Source organism: Pararge aegeria, chromosome 10, assembly GCF_905163445.1.
Source record: "Pararge aegeria chromosome 10, ilParAegt1.1, whole genome shotgun sequence".
Classification (NCBI taxonomy): domain Eukaryota; kingdom Metazoa; phylum Arthropoda; class Insecta; order Lepidoptera; family Nymphalidae; genus Pararge; species Pararge aegeria.
In genome coordinates this window covers 15,467,890-15,491,731 of record NC_053189.1, presented here as the reverse complement: position 1 = coordinate 15,491,731, position 23,842 = coordinate 15,467,890, and the positions used below count along the sequence as shown (strand labels likewise).

Here is a 23,842-nt window from a genome sequence, read left to right as displayed (position 1 = left end):
GCTGGTTACGCAGAGCGACGATGACGTCATCAATCGTTATGACCAAAGCTTTGCATCCATTCCAGCTGTGGGTGGCACACAACCACCTTCTCTTCAACTGGTTATCCCGCCTAGGGGGCTGTGGACGAAAACTGTAGTTGCCTATTTGTATTCTCCTACTGCCTGTTCTTGAGTAGTAAAATATTGCTTCTGAAATAACAGAAAACGTAATAAATAATGGATTTTGTTTTGTTTAGGGACTCTAACTTGTGACGTTTGACGGCCGACTGGCGCATTGAGCAGCGACCCTGCTTTCTGAATCCACGGCCGTGGATTCCCACAACTGGACAATGTTTGTGTGATGAATGTTTTTCAGTGCCTGGGTGTTCATCTATACATGTGTATACTAGATATGCCCTGCGGCTTCGCCCGCGTAATTTCCGGACGCAGCGTACTGCTACATAGTCGACACCTATAGTCATAGATTATATTTTTGACAAACAATTTTTTTACTTTCGTAAAAAATATATATTTATTTAATAAAAAGTATCCTATGTTACTTCTGATACCTCCAAGTTCAATTTTTTTTTTCATTTATGTCTATTGTTCATAAAAATATCCATCAGTCCTCTTAGTACCCATAACACAAGCTATGATTACTTTGGGGCTAGATGGCCATTGTGTATTGTCGTAGTATATATTTATTTATGTATTTAAAAAATAGACAATAGATTGTTGAATTTTTATTGCAGGACCAACCCGTTACTTATAACATCTACTTTCGCCATAGGTTATCTGGAAGAGATCACATCAGCGATAAGACCGCCTTTGCACACCTAAACTAAGTTTTTATTATTTATATTTTATCTCTTGTTTCTCTTTGTATAAATGTGTCTGATGAATACGATAATGTGTTTCATTATTTTTCTTTCACGCAGCAACAGGCCAACAGATAGATATCATGCACGGAGATTGTTAATACACTACAGATAAAAAATAAATGGTTTTCTTATTAATTTGTATATTTAAATAAAGACAGAAGACTAAGATTTCCAGATTTGCTTCGAAGGAGGATGGTTATGGTCTCCACGTAATAAAACCACCTCGTCTTCAATCGTATATAAATATGCTGCACATTTTATGAATCCCTGGTTGGAGCAACGCCATTTATGTTTTACGACGTTCTTTCTTCTTTTATCTATAACTTTCGAATATCTATATCCTCCTAATGAGATAAGGGGATTTCCACGGAACGAAGTCACATATTCATAAGGAGGTATTTCTAAAAAAAAAAGCATAAATTAGTTAACATAGACATGAAACAAAATATTTTTTAAACAGACAGACATATTGTATAGAGACTTTAACATGAATAATGAGACTTCGAAATGAAACAGAACCTTAACTACATTTCAGTGAATTTTAAATCGCTTTATTTTTCACACGGTAACGAAATTAACACACAATTGAATTAAATTCAAAGCAGCAAGAAAATCTGAAAAAGGCATAGTCAGCGCTATTTATACAGAAAATCCCGTTTTCAATGAACCTAGGAAACGATTAAAACGGCCGCCTCGTGATTTGGGTGATGCGTAGGAAAAACAAACGTTTCGTCAACTCTCAGATGATTACTAACGACGTTTGCCGCCATCTTAGTTACGACACCGATTGAGCGATGCGTAATGTTTAGGCAACTCAAAGTGACACTTGACAAATGAAAAAAATATAATTTAGTTTTAATTTTTTAGTAATTTCAAATAAATACGAAAAATGAAAAATATTGGATAAACGTCAAACAGACGTTATCGTAGATGGTCACATAGACTTTCTCGTAAATAGGTAACATTGCTGACACCGTATGATTAATAGCACAATAACCACTTTTGCCAAAAGCTTAGTAGACAATCGTTAAAGATGGCCATATACTACACCTTGTGGCAAGAATCATAGACAAGTTAGGCAACGCATATAGAGTTGACTAGTGAAAATCGATATATATAAATTTAAAGACCAAAAGTATATTCCATGCAAAGTTAAATATTATATTATATTAGTTTAGATTGCCTTTCGTGCCTAGATGAGGCATTTTTCCCGCACAAACAAGACCAGATGAGCTACTTTTTTTTTTCAATCGGATGTATTTTAGTGAAACAATAAGTGCACATTACTCTATTACATTCAACACAGAATTTTGGAGTTCTTTTTACTCTTTTTTCAGCCACGCGTCTTGACATAACTTTTCGAAGCTCTTTAAAACATTCAACACAATTATGAAACTTTGTACCTATTTTCAAAGTATGGAACCATGTTTTATTTTCTAAAGTAGCTCTCTCTAAAAATACTTGACAATCATCTTCCTCCAGCAAAAGTACCTGAATACTTGCATTTTTCATAATTACTTTCTTTTCACTGTCTAGAAGTCCTCGTTTATTAAATCCCACTCCAGAATATACTTGCTTAGCTCTCTCCATTATTAGTAAATATTTTAGTTTCATTTTAGCAATTTGGAGCTGGTGTTTGAGATCCATTTGAATCGGTAGACAACTAACCTTCGCTAAAAGCAAAAAATAAATAGAATTAGTGTACTATTAAATGAAATTTCTAAATTTAGAAATTTAAGCAATTTGGAGCTGGTGTTTGAGATCCATTTGAATCGGTAGACAACTAACCTTCGCTAAAAGCAAAAAAATAATAAAATTAGTGAACTATTAAATGAAATTTCTAAATTTAGCATTTTACTTATAAATAAAAAACTCGGTAATTTTGAATAAAATGTCTTTTGTCCAGGCTAGTTTTTAAAAATGCTGAACTGGTTTCAGAGGGATTATCACAAAAAGTGAAAGCTTTTGCTAACCAGTCCCCTAAAAACATCAGCTTCGTCATTTTATACTCAATTTTTTTATTTATTTATTTATTTTATTATTTATGTACCTTAAATTGTGATTGTGAACATAAGATACATGAAGTGTACAAAGGAAAGCTTATCTCTATAAGAGATCTCTTCCAGCTACCCCAGGATGTGAGTAAGAAGGTTTAATTGTGGTATAGGTCAAATAAAGGTACAATATATTTCATAACTACTAAGTATATTTAATATATCTAAATAATAACAAAATTCTACATACTAATACAATAACATTCGAATATACTATATATATACAAAATACATAAAAATAATATAATAAATATTTATATAATATAAATATAAATATATATCTATAATAAGTAAACAGTGATAAATATACTATGACAACGATAGATAATGCTCCTTTACATTGTGTTTAAAAGAGTGCACCGATCGGCAGTGTCTAATATGTTCTGGTAGTAAGTTCCAAAGGTGTGTAGCGTGGACGGAGAAAGATTTCTGGAAGAAAATAGTAATATATGAAGGGATTTTTTTCTAGTACACAGGAGCCCTGACTTTCATCTTTATGAAAATAGACGTACTTAGTGTATGCGCATTTATTATCAATACATTTTTCTGTTTTCTGTCTAAGAGCTGATAGGTACCTACGTGATTACATTGGAATAAATAAATAAGTAAATACCTACCACCACAATACACACACCGCCATCTAGCCCCAAAGTAAGCGTAGGGTACTAAGACGACTGATGAATATTTTTTTTATGAATAATATACATAAATACTTAGAGTATACATATTAACACCCAGACACTGACAAACATTAATGCTCATCACACAAAATCAAAATCGAACCCACGGCCCTGGGCTCAGAAAGCAGGGTTGCTGCAAACTGCGCCAATCGGTCGTCTATAAGGAATAAGACTGGGACATTTCTTTCTTTCTTTCTTTCTATTTTATTTCATTTCAATTTTTATTTTTTTATCAGGTATAATGAGGTGCATATGAAAACGGAAGCAATTATACATACATATATTTTATTGAATCTTAAAAGAAATCTTGCTTATAAGCTTATAATACTAATTCCACGCATAGAATAGAATAAAAAATTTCGTCTAGAAGAAACTCTTTAGACCTCTTATTTTTTTAAGAAAATGCATTACACGCTTGGTTACTTACTTATTGAAAAAGTGTAAGTCTTCTAGACTACCTTTAGCCATAGTTTTTGGGAAAGAAGAAGGCTCTTTCTGCTCCTCTTTTTCTTCTTCTTCTTCTTCATTATATTTTCTCAGACAATTATTATTTATTAATTAAACATGAATTTTTTTATATACCTACATATAAAAAGTTATATTCTATGAATCCATGTATAATGAAGTATGGATATATTAATCAGATGTAACGTCAATTCGTTGCTCTGTTACTTCGAGATATAAATAAAATTCAAGCTAAGTAAAAAAATAAGCAAAATCGTGGGTAGTGTTTTTATTTAAAAAATTTAATTTTATTGGGCGTGTTACAAAATATATTCAATCTTAATAAGAGACACCAGAACTATCATTACATTTTAAATAAAAGAAAATATAATTGCATAATCATATCGTTATTAACATCCTTAATAATGCCACACAGCTGGGCGTAGACGCTGTTCTCTATATATAACATACCTACAACCCTGTTCCATTTTTTTCATCCTTAAATTAATAGCTCTTGTCGGTAGGTATAGCTTTATCCAACCTTCTCTATCCATGGCCGTCTCTTACCTTTTTATAAGTCCCCACCTTTGATTCTTTTTGTCCCGCAAAAGCCTGTCTCGGACGTCTCTTCCTTGCCCTCAATCACGTTCCCCCATTTTTTTTAAATTTAAATTTTAATAATCGTTAACTTACGACGGCAAAATAAAAAATATTTTTAAAGTGTCAACTTAAAAAAAGCATAGTGAAAAAAAAACACTTCGCAGTAACACAAGTAGCCAAAAATTTACAATCAATCAATGTCTAATCATTTTCTTATCTTCCCTGTGAATGTATGCACGATTGAATTCAATTCGCACTTTCCGAAGCTGTCTACCAGGACCTGACAACTGTGTTTTAGTTCGCTGGCTCGAAATAAATGTGAAAGAACTTAAAGTGATAAAGTGATGACATATATGAACTTGATAGATACCAAAAAAAGAAACAACATCAAAGACAACAAATACACAAATGACAATAAATGTCAACAAATATTGGTATGCAAAGGCGGTCTTATTGTTACAGCAATCTCTTCCATACAGCCCTTGTGGAAAATAATTTAAGGTAGCAGAGGGTAGCAGCGTAATATATAAATATGAATACAAACTAAAATATTATAATAACATAGAAATATAGGAATAATAAATATTACACTTTATATACGTTCATTAGTGGCTATTGGACAAATAAAACTTTTTAAGACGACATTTAAAAATATTTAAGGATTCTGAGCTTAGAACCTCTTTTTACTGCCTTGTTTCATTTAGCATAAAATACTCAAATTCAGAAATAAAACAGACACTCTTAAAATAAAAAAAAAAATCATAAACTTTATAATAACGTAATACCACATGTTAAACGACTAAGACACCGGGAGGTACCTTTGTATCGTTCGAGTCCATGTAAGACTGAGGTGCATCGACAATGCAGTCGTATTTGTATCAAAATACCCACCAACTCCATGTCATGTCTGTCATGAATATGAAAAGTTTAATTATTTACTCACTTTATAAAAATACTGTAACACAGATCAAGTTTAGCATATACAGAAACGGCGGGAAAATTAACACACAAATAATTCTTGTATATAATAAATAATACACTCATAATGCATGCCTTAAAATGCAATAAAAACTTTAATATAAATACTTAAATAAGTGTAAATAAGTACTACTAAATACGAGGCTACTTCAGTGAGAAATATAATAATAACTAAATTGCCTCCTTCGAATTGACAATACGGTGCGGTTTCGAAGGATGTATATGATTATTATCTATGAAAACAATCTTATTATCGATTGTGTACAAAAAAGCTTTGCATTTCATACTTTCGTGTGATGTACACCGCCATCTTTCCTTAGTACCTGTTGCGTTTCGTTGGCGTCTCTGTTTGTTTAACGTCCTTTTGGAAAATCGATATCCGTCTACCGATAGCATAGGTTGTCCACGAGTTGATGTTGTCATCTCGTAAATAGGTATTACTGAAAGAAATCCCAAAATATATTAAGCACCATTTTCAGCATTAACTCTTTGATCTTGAATGTCAAAAATGTCTCTTTAAAAAACCCCCGACTCTTAATGTCGCGTATATCATTCTACTAGTCAAGCTCCTTCATTTGATACCCATATCGAGCTGGTTGTGAAAAATATGTAACCCGTGCTTTGTGGCGGAAGCAATCTTGCACTGATTTTCATCAACATTGCCGACTTAACCACATTTCGAACATAAAAAACAAAACAAAATCGGTTCAGCCTAGCCAGACACACATAGACCCACAGATACACACAGACATGTCAAATTTATAGCACCCGCCATTTTACGCATAACCCGTCGTCTCTCGCATAATATATCAACGGATAAAAAGAGAAAGAGTAAGAGTGACAATCGCTTCTGACAACCTTAATGCAAATTTTTTCTCGCACTTATTAAAAAATAGATTGAGAGAGAATGAGTAAGAAAGATAACCGCTTATGATAGAATCTGTGTACGGATTATTTTTATGTAATAATGTTGGTAATTAATGCGTTTTTTGGTATTTCTAACTAAGTTATTTTAATAAGAAGGTAATTTAATATCGTTTAATAGTTATATTATATATACCTAAGTTACAGATTAAAAATATAGAAGTAAATAAACTGATTTTTATTAGGTTGGATTAGTTAGGATTGCATCACAGTTTAAAGTAGACTAGAATTAATGGTATTATAATGTACCTACATCTTACGGTAGTATTTTTTTACTTGATACAAAAAATCTTCTCTGGCAATGTGGCAAAAACACAATGGCTGGGCCCGTTGACCACGGAAGTCATTCCTCTGACCTCTTGCCATCAACCCTGTACGAATCAGAAAGGTCAAATTGAGCTGGAATAGCCGCAGCGAACAGAGCACGAAAGACAGTATCAACCACATAATTACGAACATACAGAATCCGTGAACACGACTAATATTGAAGCATCAAAAAATTACTCCATTTTAGTATTGTTTCTCGAACAGGCAGTTAGTCACTTCATTCCATTTAGCAGTTGACAGTAATTGTTTTACCCCTAATGTTCGAAACCTTTACCATAAAATGGGGAAAACGCGAAAAGTTTGCGAACTAGCAACTTTCCTCGGGTGAGAAATGAGATGTGCGCGGGGCGCACAGTGTTTCTGGACACAATGCACTGTCTGAATGAGGGTTCCGTACGTTCTGCATTCTGTGGTATCAATATTAATCAAAAGTTATGATCATTTTTTCGTATTTACATTTCATACAATCGGTTTATGGTTATGTTTTTCACCGACTACCGCCACGGTATCATATACGGTGTACAGATATGCTTTGCATTTTAAACTGTGGTGCGTAGAACATCGCCAGCGGACCTTCGGCGACTCGCAATTGGCCGACGTATACCTCCTGGAATACCTAAACCCACCAAGGGTTATTATGGGGTACCCTCTAACTGAAGGCCCGATGGTGTAGAGATGTGTTTCTGAAAGTAATTTTTTTTTAATTATTTCTTTTTTCTAAACTGTGAATTGTTTTTCAGCATAGAACAGTGACCCTAGACCCAGTGGACTATTGCATATAATAAAAATAATAAAGTTTTTTAAGATTCATATAAACCCATATATAGCTTTTATAAACGAAGAAATCTATAATTAAATGTATATATTAAAACCTATATCTAACTGAAATAGTTAATAAACTTATTTCAGGTGTCATAGGATTTTGGTTTATTTTCTGTTCCTAGTTCCAAATATCTACTGATGTATGCAATAGTTTTTAAGTGAGAAGTGAGAAAAAAAAGTTTAGTGCAAAGAAGGGTCCTATATCAGGTGTAAGCGGCGCAGTGCGATGGCGGTATTAATTAAATCAACTGCCGTTGTTTCATGGAGCAGAGAAAAATATTCGAGCGTGTAGGAACTTAATTTTACCAGCTACTTCCACATTTCTGAATGCAGAAAACTTCAATTACATTGAAACTGCTTAGAGTTGCTGTAAACAGGATAGATTAAAGCGGCTGTCAATTTTCCACGATAAATTATTTTGTATTACTAAATTGACGACACCTTGTACCCAATTATACAAACATAAAGAAAGGAGAACGTAACGCAAGGTGAAAACAAATACATTATTTTGAAAACGTCATTTATTTTTTGTAATTTTCTAGCTAAAACTAAAACAACGATAACATCTTTATTTTAATGATAATATTTTGTTATCATTAAAATAAAGAATTCTGAAACAAGAACTTGAACAATATCAAAATAATACTGCTGGTATTGAAGCGGTGATAGCGCATTGGGTACGAGCTCCACCTTACTTTCCGGGGGCCGAGTTCGAATCCCAGCACGCACCTCTCACTTTTCTAAGTTATGTGCGTTTTAAGTAATTAAAATATCACTTTCTTTAACGGTGAAGGAAAACATCGTAAGGAAACCGGCATGCCTGTGAGTTCGACATAATGTTCTCAGAGGTGTGTAGTCCACCGACCCACGTGGTTTAAAGGGCCGATAAAGGGTTGACGTGATGATTGCTGGAATCGATTGTGATAAGCGCCGGTAATTAAAATAAAATCATTTACCAGGTAAACCCGATTGCTTCAAGGGATTTCAAGTTATGAAATCGTCGTTTTCAAATGAAGTTTGATATACTCTCTTACAAACTTTTTTGTTAGCGCTTGCTTTGCAGGTACTTTTTGCTGATGAACAGCATCAGCAACATCATAATCATCGTCCGATAAATAATGACCAGTGGGTCATTATGGTCAGATGAGTTTTAACAATTATTACCTCATGTTAGCGATTAAATCTGCCTCAGTCATTAAAATTGATAACACAAACGAAAATAATTAAATTTAGTTTAATTAGGTATTAAATTTGGCGGCCTTATCGCTTTAAATATAAATTACTACTACGACAATACACACATCGCCATCTAGCCCCAAAGTAAGCGTAGCTTGTGTTATGGGTACTGAGATAGCTGATAATTATTTTTTTATGAATATAATACACATAAATACTTATAATATACAGATAAACACCCAGACACTGAAAAACATTCATGTTCATCACACAAACACTCTCCAGTTGTGGGAATCGAACCCACGGCCTTGGACTTAGAAAGTAGGGTCGCTGCCCACTGCGCCACTCGGCCGTCAAAGTATGTAGCGATAAGGCCGCCAAATTGTATACCTTTTGTTAAATTTTTACTTTTAATTTGTTATGTTTATGTGGTGTACAATAAAAGTGTATTCATTCATTCATTCATTCATAATTGGAAACAGTAAATAATGCTATAACGCATAAACACTCATTTGTTTATGAGTTATAGCATTATTTACTGTATTAAGTACCGAACAACAAATAAATTATGATATTTTTTAACAAAATCAGTTCACCATAACGACTGCAATTAACACCGACTTAGCGCAACCGACAAAAAACAAATTCTACATTATTATGTATTTTTAAATATATTTTTGTATCATATATTTGTCCTGCTAAAATATTAACATAATATTATGTTACATATATTTATTTAACAGCATTTAAGTCATCCACTTTCCACTTTTTTATCGGCTTCGTACGCTCAGGTTGCCTTTAAAAGATAATTTTAGTGATTAGGCCGCCTTTGCACCCTAGCACTAAGTACAATTACAGTTTTCCTTATATTTTCCTATTGTGTTGTGTAGCAATATAGTTTTTCTATTTTCTATTTCTATTCAAATTTATCTGTGAAAATCTTCTGTATTTATAATTTTTTTTACTCAGCACGGTTTATATTTAAGAAAATTTTAAATTCCGATTTTTAATATTTTTAAATCTCATAATATAACGGGTATATAAAGGAGTGAACGAGACAGAAGACTGTGGTATTTATGTAAAACCATACTTCTATACTAATATCATAAATACGAAAGTGTGACTGTCTGTTTGTTTGTTACCCATGTTCAGAACAACCGTTGACCGGATGTTTATGATATGTAGTAGTAGAGCTTTTTGAGATAGAGCTCGTCCGGGAAAGTACTATCGTCATGCTTATTTCTGCCGCTAAGCAGCACTGTTGCAATGCTGTATTCCGTGGTTGCCGGTGTAATATGAAGCCTACGCCTCGGCATGTTGCAGGAGGTGTTAAAAACTTTCAAATGACAATCTTAGATGGTGATAACAAAAAGAACACCCGGTTAAGTTTGTTGCGGGCTTCTTCTTAGAACAAGGCGCGTTTGGAACCCTCTTAGCTTTAGTTATTTCACTGCTACGTACACATTTTGTGCGTAATCAACGCATCAAAAGTGCCATCTGTGTGTCTATTTGAATACAGATATATTTGACTTTGACTTGCTTGACTTTGAAGTGTTGCTCTGTTCATAGACGATGTTTTTCAGCTTACCATCAGGTGAGCCATTTGCTTGGTACATGATTTCAATAACATATAACAGTTCTTCCCGTAAAATTTGTGCTTGGTCGGTTACGCTTAAGCAATGGTACGATATGACGTTTAAATTTCATTATTTCTTATCTGTATAAACATATTTTATTAATATCGTTTATATTCGTGATTGTGTTCATTTTTTACGCTGACTATAACGTCTTCTACAGTATATACAACAGCTCTGCATCCTAAACAAAAATGGCTTGAGCATACCCAACGCTTCTTTTGATTATCGCTACGTCGCCTAGAGTCCTTTTTGTATGAGAACGTGTAACCATCTAAATTAATCATTGTGTTACCTCTAATTGACGTTACGAAGATGGCTGTAACAAATGTATGAATATATTATTAAAAAGCGGTTATACGGAGTTCGAACCCCGGCACGCACCTTTAACTTTTCTGAGTTAGGTGTGTTTTTTTTAACTTAAGCGACTAAATATCCCTTTTAACTGTGAAGTAAAACATCGAGAGGAAATCTGTGATAGATCAGCGGTGAAACAAACTGCGTTTTCGAGAAAACAACCAGCGTGAGAGTTATCCATAATGTTCTTATAGGCGTGTGATGTTTCATTATTTTCATGTTTTTTTTTTTGTTTTGCTCCTCGCTCTGGTCGCCCTATTACGTTTAAAATGGATGCCATTTGTGAAAAAGTGGAGCAAGATCGGCATATCAGTAGTTACAACGTAGCTGAAGAACTGGGAATTGTCCACAAAACAGTTTTGGCGCATTTTAAAAAAACTGGGTAAACAAAAAAGTTAATATTGTAATAAAACACAAATATCAAATATCAAAAAATAATAAATATCGAATATCAAAAAATAATAATTAAATAAAATTCTTAAATATTTTAGGCAAAAGCCAAGAAAACCAAAACTGTCTGGCAGCCAAACAAAACATCTACTATTTGCTTGTCTATACTAAAGCATTGCTTGCATCTTTTCCATAAAGTTCAACAATTTTTAATTTTAAGCAAATGAATCCCACTTGGTACCGAAGACTGATTAGTCTCTGAAAATAATAAAGTATAGTCATAGAATACAATGAAATATAATTTATCAGTATACTGCTGCTGGACTAAAGGCCTCTCCCAACGGCTCTGCAAATAATCAACACGCTGTTTGGTGAGTAGATGAGAATAGATGAGAAGTAGAGGTCGCAGTAGATGGTAGAAATAGCAGAAGACGGTGCTGAGAGTTCTCTGTTATATTCTCTTAGTCGCCACGTTCGAGACCAACGGGCAGATGAATGGTGGTGACGACTGTATTCTGATCTGCAGCCACCACACGGCATGTCAGGTAGTATAATAACATAAATAAAATATAATGACATTATTTTATAAACTGACTGTATTTTCGGGTATTCCATACCAACCACTTGATACTGGCCCGGATGACTATGAAAATTTCAGAAGGGTAAAATGATTCTGTTAAATAAAAAAAAAAAATTAATTTATTTACTTATTATGTTATAAACTGTTTATTTATAATTAAAGATTTGAAACTAAGATTTTCGTGGTAAATCAACATTTCTTAAATATACTTCATAGGGTCCGTCGTGACCACGATCCATGTAACTGGGTCGAAATATCGACAAATCAAAAATATTATCATTGTTTGTACCCGTTGAACTTTATTTAAGAAATGTTTATTTATAGTTTATTTTACAAACATTCTGAGAAATAATTCGAGTGATTTAAGCCATATATTTAATAATATTGTAGTAAACACATAACATGATATTCGCCGAGTTCCTTGCTGGTTCTTCTCGGTTAGACTGGTTTAATTAAAACACTTTTATAATCTACAGTATTCTATCTACAGCCACAACACTATTAACTACAATACACACATCGCCACGTAGTCCCAAAGTAAGCGTAGCTTGCGTTATGGGTACTAAGACAACTGTTGAATAATTTTATGAATAACATACATAAATACTTATATTACAGAAAAACACCCAGACACTGAAAAACATTCATGTTCATTACACAAATATTGTCCAGTTGTGGGAATCGATCCCACGGCCTTGGACTCAGAAAGCAGGGTCCCTGCCCACTGCGCCAATCGGCCGCCAATAGAGCGGATAAGTACGGACTAAACAATTATTCATTGTAAAGTCAACATCTCCTGAGGATGCCGAAGATCTGTTTGGTGAGGAGTATAAATTTGAAGATATTTTAAATACACCGTACATCATACAGATTCTCCTGCTTTTCGCGGAGTATAGCAAATTAAGCCTAATTTTCACAATATATCATGGATTTCTGCTAAGTAACGCCTGCTTCTATCCAATATATTAAGTGTATTTGGAGGTTACCTACAAGTTTATCTATGAATTTAAATTTACATGTCGTATTCATTATAATGAATACTAAATGGAATTCTTTTTATTGAATCTAGTGTTAGGCCTGTTTTTTATCACTATAAGGTGTTATATCACTATATAACACCTTATCGGCGTCATAGGTGTGTTGAAATCAAAATATAAACTTCTTTCTGTCGTGGTTATGCACGTTTTTTATAAACACTATAACATCTTCAATGGTGTACACAACCGCTTTGCAGCCCCATCGGAAGTTTGTGGAACACAGCCACCTCTTCTTTATACGAGTATTACTATATTTCAGCTCCTTCTTGTGGTAGAATGTGTACCCTCCGACCATGATCAAGGTCCTGCCTCTTCGGGATGTAATAAACGACGCTGGAAAAGAGAGATAAATTAAATCGACAGCTCTAAAAATGTAGTGCCATCCTTATTAAAAGTTGACAGGGGGAGAAGGATAGCAATAACATTAATTCTAAAGGGTATATTATAGTGAGTCAACTCGATGCGGCAAAAAAAGGGTTCGGTTCGGAAGCCGTAATAATTTGACCCACTATATTATAAACTGATCATATTAGGGCATAATTTAGAACTGGGAGTATGGTTTAGTGATTGGTACAATAAAACTTGGCGCCAACATAGTTATTTATTAATGCAAACTTTTATCTCACTTATCTCCTTAAGTTTTAAAGTAAACTTACTATTTTTTACACCACAATAGTAAAAAAAAAAACTTTACATTCCTATAAAATTCAAGTAAGGTATAAATTAATTATCATATTGATCCACAATTTGGCACAGGGCTCGGGGTCTATCGTAGGAATGGTGGATTTAAAGCTTACTCTCCCACCCCACTGCCCCAATGCTGGTCGGCGGGCAAATGTTTGTTTAAGACGTAGGAGTCAAAAAAATATTATTTGTATAAACTTAAAATAAAATATTAAAGAACTTTGTTAACAATTACACTCTTAAGGTTGCGCTTACCGCATATTTTTCTATACGAACTCTACTACATATTCTATTCATTAACCTATAATAACAGCGATTTTATATTCTTCTTCTTATGCCTTAGTTCAAAAAGGAAGGGATTTCAAATGAAACTGGGTCGCTGAGCGGGTTAAGCTAATTGACGGATGTTAGTGGACAACCATAGCTTGTAAACTCAGCAACATTTGTTATGTCTAGTGGTTTGGTAGAGTCACTACACACGGACAGACTTGACGTTTCAAAAGTGCTTGTATTAGGCCTACTTGAAATAAATGAATTTTGAATTTTTGAATTTTTGAATTTGGAATTTTTGCATTTTGAATTTTTGAATTTTGAATTTCACAGAGCATGCAAGGAAAACACCTAAAAAGCTCTCAATCCATCAACCTGGCGTTAACCGTCATGTACCTGTGATTACACCAGCAACGACGCTGTTCAGACTGCTCTTCACAGCTATGCTGCTTGGCGGCAGAACTTCCCCGGACGAGCTTCTTCATAAAAGGCTTCTTCAAATAAAATCGTATATCTCGTGACTACCCTTACGATGTTTTCCTTCACCGTTAAAATGCACATAACTTAGAAAAGTCAAAGGCGAGCTGGGATTCGAAAACGGCCCTCCGAAAGTGAAGTCCAGCTCCTTCCAATGCGCTATCAACACTTTGCCATTATAGGAAGTTTTTTTTTTATATATTAATAGCGGGCAAACGAGCAAGTGGGTCACCTGATGGTAAGTGAACACCGCCGCCCATAAACATCTGCAGCATCAGAGGAGCCACCGATGCGTTGCCGGCTTTTAAGGAGTTTGTTTATCCGCCCCTTGAATAACCCTAGATTGTATTTTTGAGGAAACACATCAGAATTTAATACCTTTGCCTGAAAGTCTATGATACAATAAAAATAATAAAGATTGTCTTTGACACATATTATCTGTGGTCTCTGACAAAGAAAGTATTAGAGGTTTTTGCGTCAAAGCTGTGTTCCGTTCCGAAGAGCATGATTGCCGGTGTAATTAAAGACACTTGTTTAAAACCTGCACCTAGAATTGATGAACAGGGCAGTAATTTGGGATATGTTTCTCGCATGCTCTGCAAAGTATAGCTCCGTTTATAAGCCAGGGTTTCCCACCTAGCATGTGCCATCTGCTTGTTTCAATAAAAAAGGCATCTATACGTATATATTTAATGTTTTTCAACTTATTAATTTACAAAAAATGGATTCTTGTGCTGACTAGATGTCGGTTGGTGCGTGTGCTCGTTTTTAACGCTAACTATAGTATCATCTACGGTGTATATAACTGCCCGGCACCCTCTACAGAAGTGGGTGGAGCAAACCCAGCGTTTCTTGATATCTACTCCTTGGTATTTCTTCTTGTGGTAGAATGTATAGCCTCCTAAGCGTATCAGTGTTCTTCCTCTCTGCGAACTGACAAAGGTTGCTGAAAAATAACGTTTAAAATTACCTATATATCAAGCATATTTAAGATATCTCATTATAACTACACATTAGACATGAAAATCGAAATCCAACGATGTTATTGGCAATATAAAAGATGTAAACGATAATTGTATTTTGTTTTTTTTTGTTTTCCCCGGCTAGAAGATTATCAGTTTTTAGTATTTAAATATTTAGTTTTTAAATATATTAGTTTATTTATATATTATTTACTATTGATCTATTTGCGTAAATTAGTTTATGTAATGGTATCTAGTTATTCGCATGTATGTATTTTAAAAATTTGTACGTCCAGCAGTCTATTCTCGTCTTTCTTTTGTAATTATATATGTATTTGTATCTTTACATTTTGGTATTTATGTATATCTATCAACACTCTTGGCACTATCCCGTTCTCTTGCTGTAAGTTCTATCTACAAAGGTTGCCTGTAAGAGATTGCTTGCAGCAATAAGGCCGCCTTTGCATGTCTACATTGTGTACTGTATACTCCTTACTGTTTCTTTTCCTGTATGTTATACGTGCAATAAAGTGTTTCTTCTTCTTCTTCTTCTTTTTCCTAATTCGAAGGTTGCCTGGCAAAGAACGCTATTGAGCGATAAGGCCGCCTCTTGTATTCTACTTCTTTCTATTATTCTACCTCTTTATTTTATGTTTGTATATGTATTCATGTAACACAAATAAAGAGTTGAACAAATAAATAAGATTTATGACTTAAACAAAGTTCTCACTGATTTTTTTTTGTGACAGTTTAATTGATGACTTACTTGTAATAAACATATAGCCAAAACTAACTAGCACTCGCCTGCAATCTTCGTCCGCTGTTATTAAGGTTTTTTTAAAAATCCCGTGCCGCTTGTTTCAAGCGGCTCCCAGAAATACGTTTGATGTTGTCTGCCCAGTTGGGGTAGTTGGAGGATAACTAACGCTGCCGTTTTTTTCGGAGATTCTTGACACCCCGCCCCGCCGTTACCTAGTAGCGTGCACTTCATACATGCACAAAAGCCCGGCCTACGGCCTAGAAAATTCAGAATCATAAATACCCGAATTTCCTATTGCCATTTATAAAAGTACAGCCCCCACCATTTACGTTAGGTCGTCAAACTTTTCTTTTACAATCTAATAATTTAACCTTATTTCTTCCAGATGATTAAATGTACAACAAAATCCCGGAACATTCAAAAGAAAAACAAAGTATAAACATACGCTTACGGAGAAAGCTTATTATAAAATAAACGACTTTCTAAATGAGAATATTTTATAATGACAATAATAAGTCCACCTCTCAACCTGGTTACAGCGCCCTCACAGGGTTCCATTTCAAACGTATACATTAGATTGACATTCTCTTTTGAAAATATAATCATTACTAGCGGACCCCAGCGCCATCTGTCGGGCTGAATTGTGAATCTAAACCATCCAGAGTGCCACACAAACGCATACCAAAAAATTCATTCAAATCGGTCCAGCCGTTTAGGAGTTCAGTGACATACACACGCACACAAGAAATATATATATATATAGATGTGATCTTTATGAAATTGTAATGTAAACAATAAATAAATAGATGAAAAAAATGACGCATTTGTTTGTTGCAATAATGTTCATACTCGTATCTTATAATTCTTTTACTAATATATAAAGCTGAAGAGTTTATTGTGTTTTTGTTTGTTAACTTGAACGCGATGGTCTCAGGAACTACTGCAGCGCTAGCACGGGCGGGAGATAAAAATTATATCCCCCGATTATATCCCCTGACGAGGGATATAATTAACGTGCCCACCTGCTAAATCACTGGAACTAGGAGAAGTTTACACATATATTGTTTGAATATTATTTCCACTTGTGTGCCAGTTCTCTGAGAGTTGATAAAGCTGTGGGAGAAGATTAATTTATATCCTTTCCCCGGATGTTCCCCGGTGGTTTGTCCCCCTGTGGCTATAGATCATGACGCTTAGACCAATAGGAGCATAGCAAAAATTAAGAGTGTTCCAATATCGAATATCGTAAACGGTTCAAGTTTTGATAAAATATTTTTTCACAAAGTTGTGCCCCTTGAAAAGTTCCATTAAAAAGGCCGCGACGGCATATGTCTATCTTTTAAGGTTGACTTCTACGCGAACGAAGTCGCGAGAGACCGCTAGTTTAAAAAAAAAATAATGATAAAAATTTTAACAAAATATAGTAATAATACCCTTCAGTAGAGGTGAAGATACGAATGAGTATAAAATTAATGATTTTATTTTTGTATGTGTATGAACAAAACAAAAGCAAATTTCAGGATATTCAAAGAACGCGACCATGACGCGATAATGTCAAGACGATGTCGGCATTTACCACGATCAAAAGCGTCGAACAGCCGTATCTCTTGTGTAAACCGTGGAACTACTATATCTTTTTCCTCAGAAGGAGGATCCAGGCCCAGCTGTGGGAAAATCGTGGGCTGGTGAGGCAAGGGTTGTAATTATTTCTTGTGATGATTATGTTCGTTATAAATAGCGACTATTTTGTTGTCAACGATATGCAGCGATGCTCTGCAATATTTGTTCTGCGTACAACACCACCTCTTCTTGTTCGATTTGGCATATCCCGGCTTCAGATAAAACGTGTAGTCGCCAACTTTTATATTCGTGTTGCCTTTCTTTGTTCTTACAAGCGTGACTGAAAAACAAATAAACTGTATTAATATTTCATACCAAATAAATGTGTTGATCTCACCGGGTGGTAAGTTATGATGCAGTCTAAGATGGTAGCAAGCTAACCTGTTAGGTTAGGTTAGGTTAGGATTGGTGGACTCCACACACCTTTGAGAACATTATCGAGAACTCCCAAGGATGCAGGTTTCCTCACGATGTTTTCCTTCACCGTTGAAGCAAGTGATATTTCAATTGCTTAAATCGCACATATTATTCATGTTGAAAAATTTACGCAAGTCCAGCCAGTATACTCATTTAATAAATACACAGCGGTCCCTCGCGACTTCGTCAGCGTCAACCTTAGAAGACAGACATACGTTGTCGCTTCTTTTTTACAAATTTTAAAGGAGAACAACTTTGTCATACCTGATTTTATCGAAACTAACCTAACGTAACGCACGCTGCGAAAGCCTCAAAAGGAAAAAAACCCTGAATTGGAAACATTCTTCATTGGTGCTATGCTTCTATTAGTCTTAGCATGATGATATATAGCCTTCTTAACAAATAAACTTATCAACTTCACCTCTATTGAATATAATCAAGGGCACTAATGGGGTGGGAGGGGATAGATATGTAGGTAGGGTAGGGGGGTAGTGGTAAGAAAGGTATAAAAGGCGACACTTTGGCTAATTTTTAAAAACAATTAAAAACAACGGTTGGTATTTTTTTAAATTTCATTAAATGAGTAACTTTAAGTAGATCGAACAAATAATGCAAAAATAGTGACCATTATTAGTTCCTATTCTGTTCTACACGAATCTCTAATCTGAACTATCTTCACAGATATATAGATATATATATGTATATTTCATACCGTGTTTGTATATATAAATATACATATATATATATATAGAAAAAATGGATCACCCTCATAAATATATATTAGGAGCGCGTTCAATTCTCAGCGATTTATAAGTCAATCAGTCGTTTGAATGGTACAAAAATCAGAACAAGCAAAAAAAAATAATTCTTATGGGAATTAAAAAAATGTGATGAGGACAATCTTAATATCAATATTAAGGGCTCATCTTTTCACAGATTTTTTTTACACCCAAAAGATACTTTTGAGCCTTTTTTTTGGATCATCCTAATATATATATACTTAGATTTCATTTTCTCTTCTATCGCTAGTCCCCAATGATTGTCCCGCATGTTGTCGTGGTGGTAGTTTCGCTAAGAGATACCTTCGCCTCTTAGGCAGGAAATTGTGTGGTACTCCCCTCCCCCTTCTAAGGGGGTATACCCAAACTAAAAGCCTCGTTGGCTAAACGCCCTCGAACCGGCAGGGTACGTATCTCGCGACAGCAATGCGACAGGCATAAATCTTGCAATCACTGCTGTCAAACGTCACTTTTCCATACAATAAATAAACAAAAGTGACGTTTGACAGCAGTGATTGCAAGACTTACGCCTGTCGCAAGCCTGTCGCGAGATACGTAGTTACCCGCCGGTCCAATTACTAACAATAATAACTCGTGTATAAGAAGAAAATCTTACCCTCCTCGTACGGTAATAAGTAAAATTTTGGTTATTGATTTAATATTGTATTGTATTGTAAATATAATGTTGGTAACGATTTTTAATCAAATTAAGAAGATAAAAATACTTATCTTATAATAATAACTATTCTTATAATTATATACAGATAGATGTAATGAGGTATATTTCGAAGAAGAAAAAATACATTATATTGCTCATCTACGTGTTATTACAAATAACATTCCCATTATGTGTGCTTGTGCACACATAATGGGAATGTTATAAATTTACAAGAACTTTTTAGAAATATGTAAGGTCACTATTTTTGTTGTTTTAGTAGTCAGTTTGCGATCAACGTTTACTCTTACTATAATTTTATTATTTACAGATTTTAAAAATTCGGAATTGGCTTTACTCAAACCTTCATCTTTAGTTACCAGAATATCTCTCGTATCTAGATTCTGATTTGTTGACATAGTCTGACAGTATATCCAGCGGCAAGAGTATATGTTCAATGGCAATACTCTGTGCAGTGGCCAGAATTTGTTTAGTGGAAAGAGCCAGACTACTGGCCAGTCTCTTTTATGTCAAGAGTCTTGTATTGTGGCAAGAGTCGGTCAACTGTGGCCAAAATCGTCACGATCCTCGAATCCGAAATGGGTTCACTGCTTGTCCATAGTTCTTTGGTAGGGATTACCACACACCATAGCCTGTTCCTACTTGTGTTTGCCAGATCGGTGCAACAAAGTTTGTCATCTATCCGCCAAATGGGAATCTAATAATGCTGCATTCGTATGTGAGGGTTCACCACTAAATTAACTTAGGACAACAGTGTGTTTCGGTTCTCAGAACGATATGTTACTTTAGATATGCAACTTTCTGGTTTTTCTATGGATCTCCTAATTTCTGAAAAATAATCATGAGCGCAAAGATTCTCCAGAGCACAGTTTTCTCTATCGCTGACTGAGGGACACGAAACTTCGATATAAGGCCAAAGTAATCAAAAGATATCCGCATTCCTGATAGTTCAAAATATATTTTAAATCTAAGTTTTGATGTACGCTACAATAAAAACTAGGTAAGAATATTTAAATTGTATACACAGATAGTTAAAATATGGGTAAGTTTACCACAACAATTATTAAAATGTATGTGTCATGAAAATACGTATAATATGTAATAGTTTCTTTCAGGTACTTCCTCAGGTACCTCAGCTTATACATATCTATACTTACAGCGCTATATGTTTCAAAGACCAGCCAAATACTTAGTGCTATAAAAAGTGCAGTATTATTCTTTTAAGCTACTATGGGTGAGCCCTTGGCTGCAATTTTACGCAATGGTAGGTAAAGATGCGGTCTAAGATTGAATCGAGCTAACCCGTCATGGGTACGGCATTTATACAAAACTCGACTAATCTGTCGATTAACTTAAGTATCTCAGAAAATTGGTCCAGTGATCTTGAATTTAAATACCTAACTATAATAATATTTAGTGATTATGATTATTATTAATATTAACGATTTCATTGTCAATCGTATAAATGCTCGCTTTGCAGCCCCTAAAAACGTGTGTGGCGCATATCCACCTCTCCTTGTACTTGCTGAAACATGTCCGTCGGCTGAAAACGTAACCATCGACTTTGATCATTACACGCCCTGTGCGGCTTGACTCAATAAATTCGCACATAACTGCAAAATTAAAAAAATGTTAAGATAACAAATATGGAAGGCTATTCATATGAGTTTTAGTTCATACATTTCTTATAAGGATAAAGGAAGGACCACGTATGTGCTCCACTTGATTATAAGTGGAAAATCCTAGCATATTAATAGTAGAACATTAATCAGGGCATGCATGGAATACTTCATACAAACCCTGTGTCCATCAACCTGGGGCGTCATGTCAACCAATCGACGTCCACTACTGGACATAGGTCTTTTGTAGGGAGTTTCACAATACACGGTCCTGGGCCGCTTGCCTCCAGCGGCCCCCAGCGACTCGCCTGATGTCATCTGTCTACCTCGTTGGGGGCCGACCAACGCTGCGTATACCGGTGCGGGGTCGCCATTCCAGTACCTTAAGACCCCAACGTCCACCGGTTCTCCGAGCTATGTGCCCTGCCCATTGCCATTTTAGCTTCGCGACTCGCTGAGCTATGTCGGTAACTCTAGTTCTTCTACGGATCTCCTCATTTCTGTTTATCTCTTCATTTCTGATTATCTCCTCATTTCTGATAGTAGGTGTTAAGTGCATGTAATTATATCGGCTATCCCGCCCTTTAGACTAATAAATAAATAAATATACTACGACAATACACACATCGCCACCTAGCTCCAAAGTAAGCGTAGCTTGTGTTATGGGTACTGAGATAGCTAATGAATATTTTATTATGGATATAATACACATGCCGTCACTCAGACTGGAGCTCAGAAATGCTGCTTGACGACTAGCGGTAGTTCTCTGAAGCTCTGTCACCAAAGACTACTAAGTAAGTGGCCAGTGGAAAACCATCGGCTATAAACAGAGCAAAACTTCGCAGGGCATGAAAGCAACACATTCTGCAAAGTGTTGCTCTGTGTCCTGTGTCTGATACCAACACGTAGATTTAAAGCCTCATGTGTCTGTAATTACACAGACACCCACGACCTTCAGACCGGAACACATCATTGCATCAATGCTGCTTAGCGGAGGAAATAAGCATGGTGGTAGTACTTCCCTAGACGAGCTCTGCCACAAAAGCTAAAAATTTGGTACGTTTAGAAACGACCTTTAGACAATGCGAGCGAATCATTGCTGCGGCGCGGCGGTTTCGCTTTCGACTTCGAGAAAATTATATTAGAATAGGTTTTTTTTGCTCGATCAGATTTTTAACACTGGTCAGATTCGCTCGGTTCGTACACAATGGAGATAACAAAAATGAAGAAAACACTGAAATTTCTTCAAGCTATAATTTTACATTTTTATTTGTGTGGTTTTCTACCAGTTATTTTGTGGAAGTTTTACAGAAGAAATATTTAATATTTATTTTTCTATGAAATCGTGGGTATATAGGTCGATATGAAATAGTTTCTTGAAATATTAAAACCTCTACTATTTTTAGATTTATTCTAAACTAGCTGTTGCCCGCGACTAAGAATTGAAGATGAAATATTAAGAATATGTGTAGAAAGTTTCATGAGGATCGGTTAAGTAGTTTTTACGTAAAAGCGTAACAAACAAACTTACATCGTCATTTATAATATTAGTCGAGAATAATACATAATTATCTACCTTTGGAGGCAAAGATTTAGTAGTTTTATTAGCGAAAGGTACAGGTAGGTAGGTTACTTGTTTGATTGAGTAGATTCTGATTTTATTACAGGTTACTATAATACAAGTGACGAATTTCGTAACGACAAGATTGCTTGAAAGCTTTCAGCTCCGATTTTATCTTTTATAAGAAAGAAAAATTTACGTTAAATTAAAAATTGTTGATATTATTATTAATATGCTGAGTTTCTTACACCCTCTCAGTAGAGTCTGCCTTTCAAACGGTACTACCCGTTCTGTCCGAATCACTACAAACAGACAGACTTAACATTTCGAAAGTACTTAGAGAGTAAGCCTAGATAAATAAATCACTTCTGGTAATTGTTATATTTTATAACACGTCGCAAAACAGATGAGTAATATATATTTCAGGATACCGGTTAATATGTATGTTTGTGTGAGTTTCTTTATTCAGTATTTGAAATATCATGACATATCGTTCGAATCCTTACATCATTCCGAGTTGTTACTCGGTTTGTAATTCAATATGCCGGCTCTTTAAGACAATTTTAATATATGATAATGTGTACAGTCGGCAGTTAAAATTTATTAATTCATAGATACAATATTTGGTGCATTTTTGTAAACGACTTAGGAGCGACTTCAGCTTCAATTTCGAGAGGGCCGAGTTCCTGCCGAGGCAACCTATAACTTTTCTAAGTTGTGTGCTTTTTAAACAATTTAATATCACTTGCTATAACGGTGAAACGAGAGGGGAGGAAACGTGCATGACTGAGAGTTCTCCGTAATGTTTTCGAAGGCGTGTAAAGTCCACCTATCCGCACTTGGCCAGCGTGGTGGACTACTGCCTAAGCCCTTCTTATTCTGAAAGAAGACCCGTGCCTTGTAGTGGGCCGGTAATTGGTATTGGATATGATTTAGACGATTATGACTCAGGAGAAATAGGGATGATTGGTATGCTCATCTTTAACATTTGTGATCACTTCGTCATACGTGCCAACGATGGCGCGGCAACCGTAATGTCTCCTATAACTGCACACCCAATGCTTACGGCGTCCGTTGTCCCAACTTCGATTCTTAATAAACAAATTCCCATTTAGTAACATTTTAAAACCTCTCGAAGTTGGTATCATGACTGG

The 23,842-nt window shown here is 35.0% G+C and overlaps 2 protein-coding genes across 23 annotated transcripts in view; both read right to left on the bottom strand.

Moving 5' to 3' along the window:
* LOC120626775 (protein tramtrack, beta isoform) overlaps positions 1-23,842 on the bottom strand; it is a 548,009-nt gene that overhangs the window by 146,882 nt on the left and 377,285 nt on the right. Inside the window, exon 5 of one of the 22 annotated variants that reach the window (XM_039894509.1) lies at positions 5,773-6,056. The exons of the other annotated variants lie outside the window; for them this stretch is intronic. Coding sequence (XP_039750443.1) covers positions 5,788-6,056 — 269 coding nt within the window. The 3' untranslated portion in view covers positions 5,773-5,787. Of the gene's footprint in view, positions 1-5,772; positions 6,057-23,842 lie in introns of those variants that run through there. 22 annotated transcript variants of the gene reach the window in all.
* LOC120626779 lies at positions 710-2,528 on the bottom strand. The gene is made up of 2 exons (XM_039894521.1): positions 2,264-2,528; positions 710-1,261 (listed from the first exon to the last, which is right to left on the bottom strand). The coding sequence occupies exons 1-2, from the start codon at positions 2,505-2,507 to the stop codon at positions 1,023-1,025; spliced, it is 483 nt and encodes a 160-aa protein (XP_039750455.1). The 5' UTR covers positions 2,508-2,528; the 3' UTR covers positions 710-1,022.

What these genes read in the sequence shown, in the direction of transcription:
- LOC120626779 (XM_039894521.1), bottom strand. Translation starts at nt 2,507, where the DNA reads ATGGATCTCAAACACCAGCTCCAAATTGCTAAAATGAAACTAAAATAT. An exon ending in GTTCCATACTTTGAAAATAG is followed by an intron (nt 1,262 to 2,263) that starts GTACAAAGTTTC and finishes TTTTTTTTTTAG; the next exon opens with AAATACCTCCTTATGAATAT.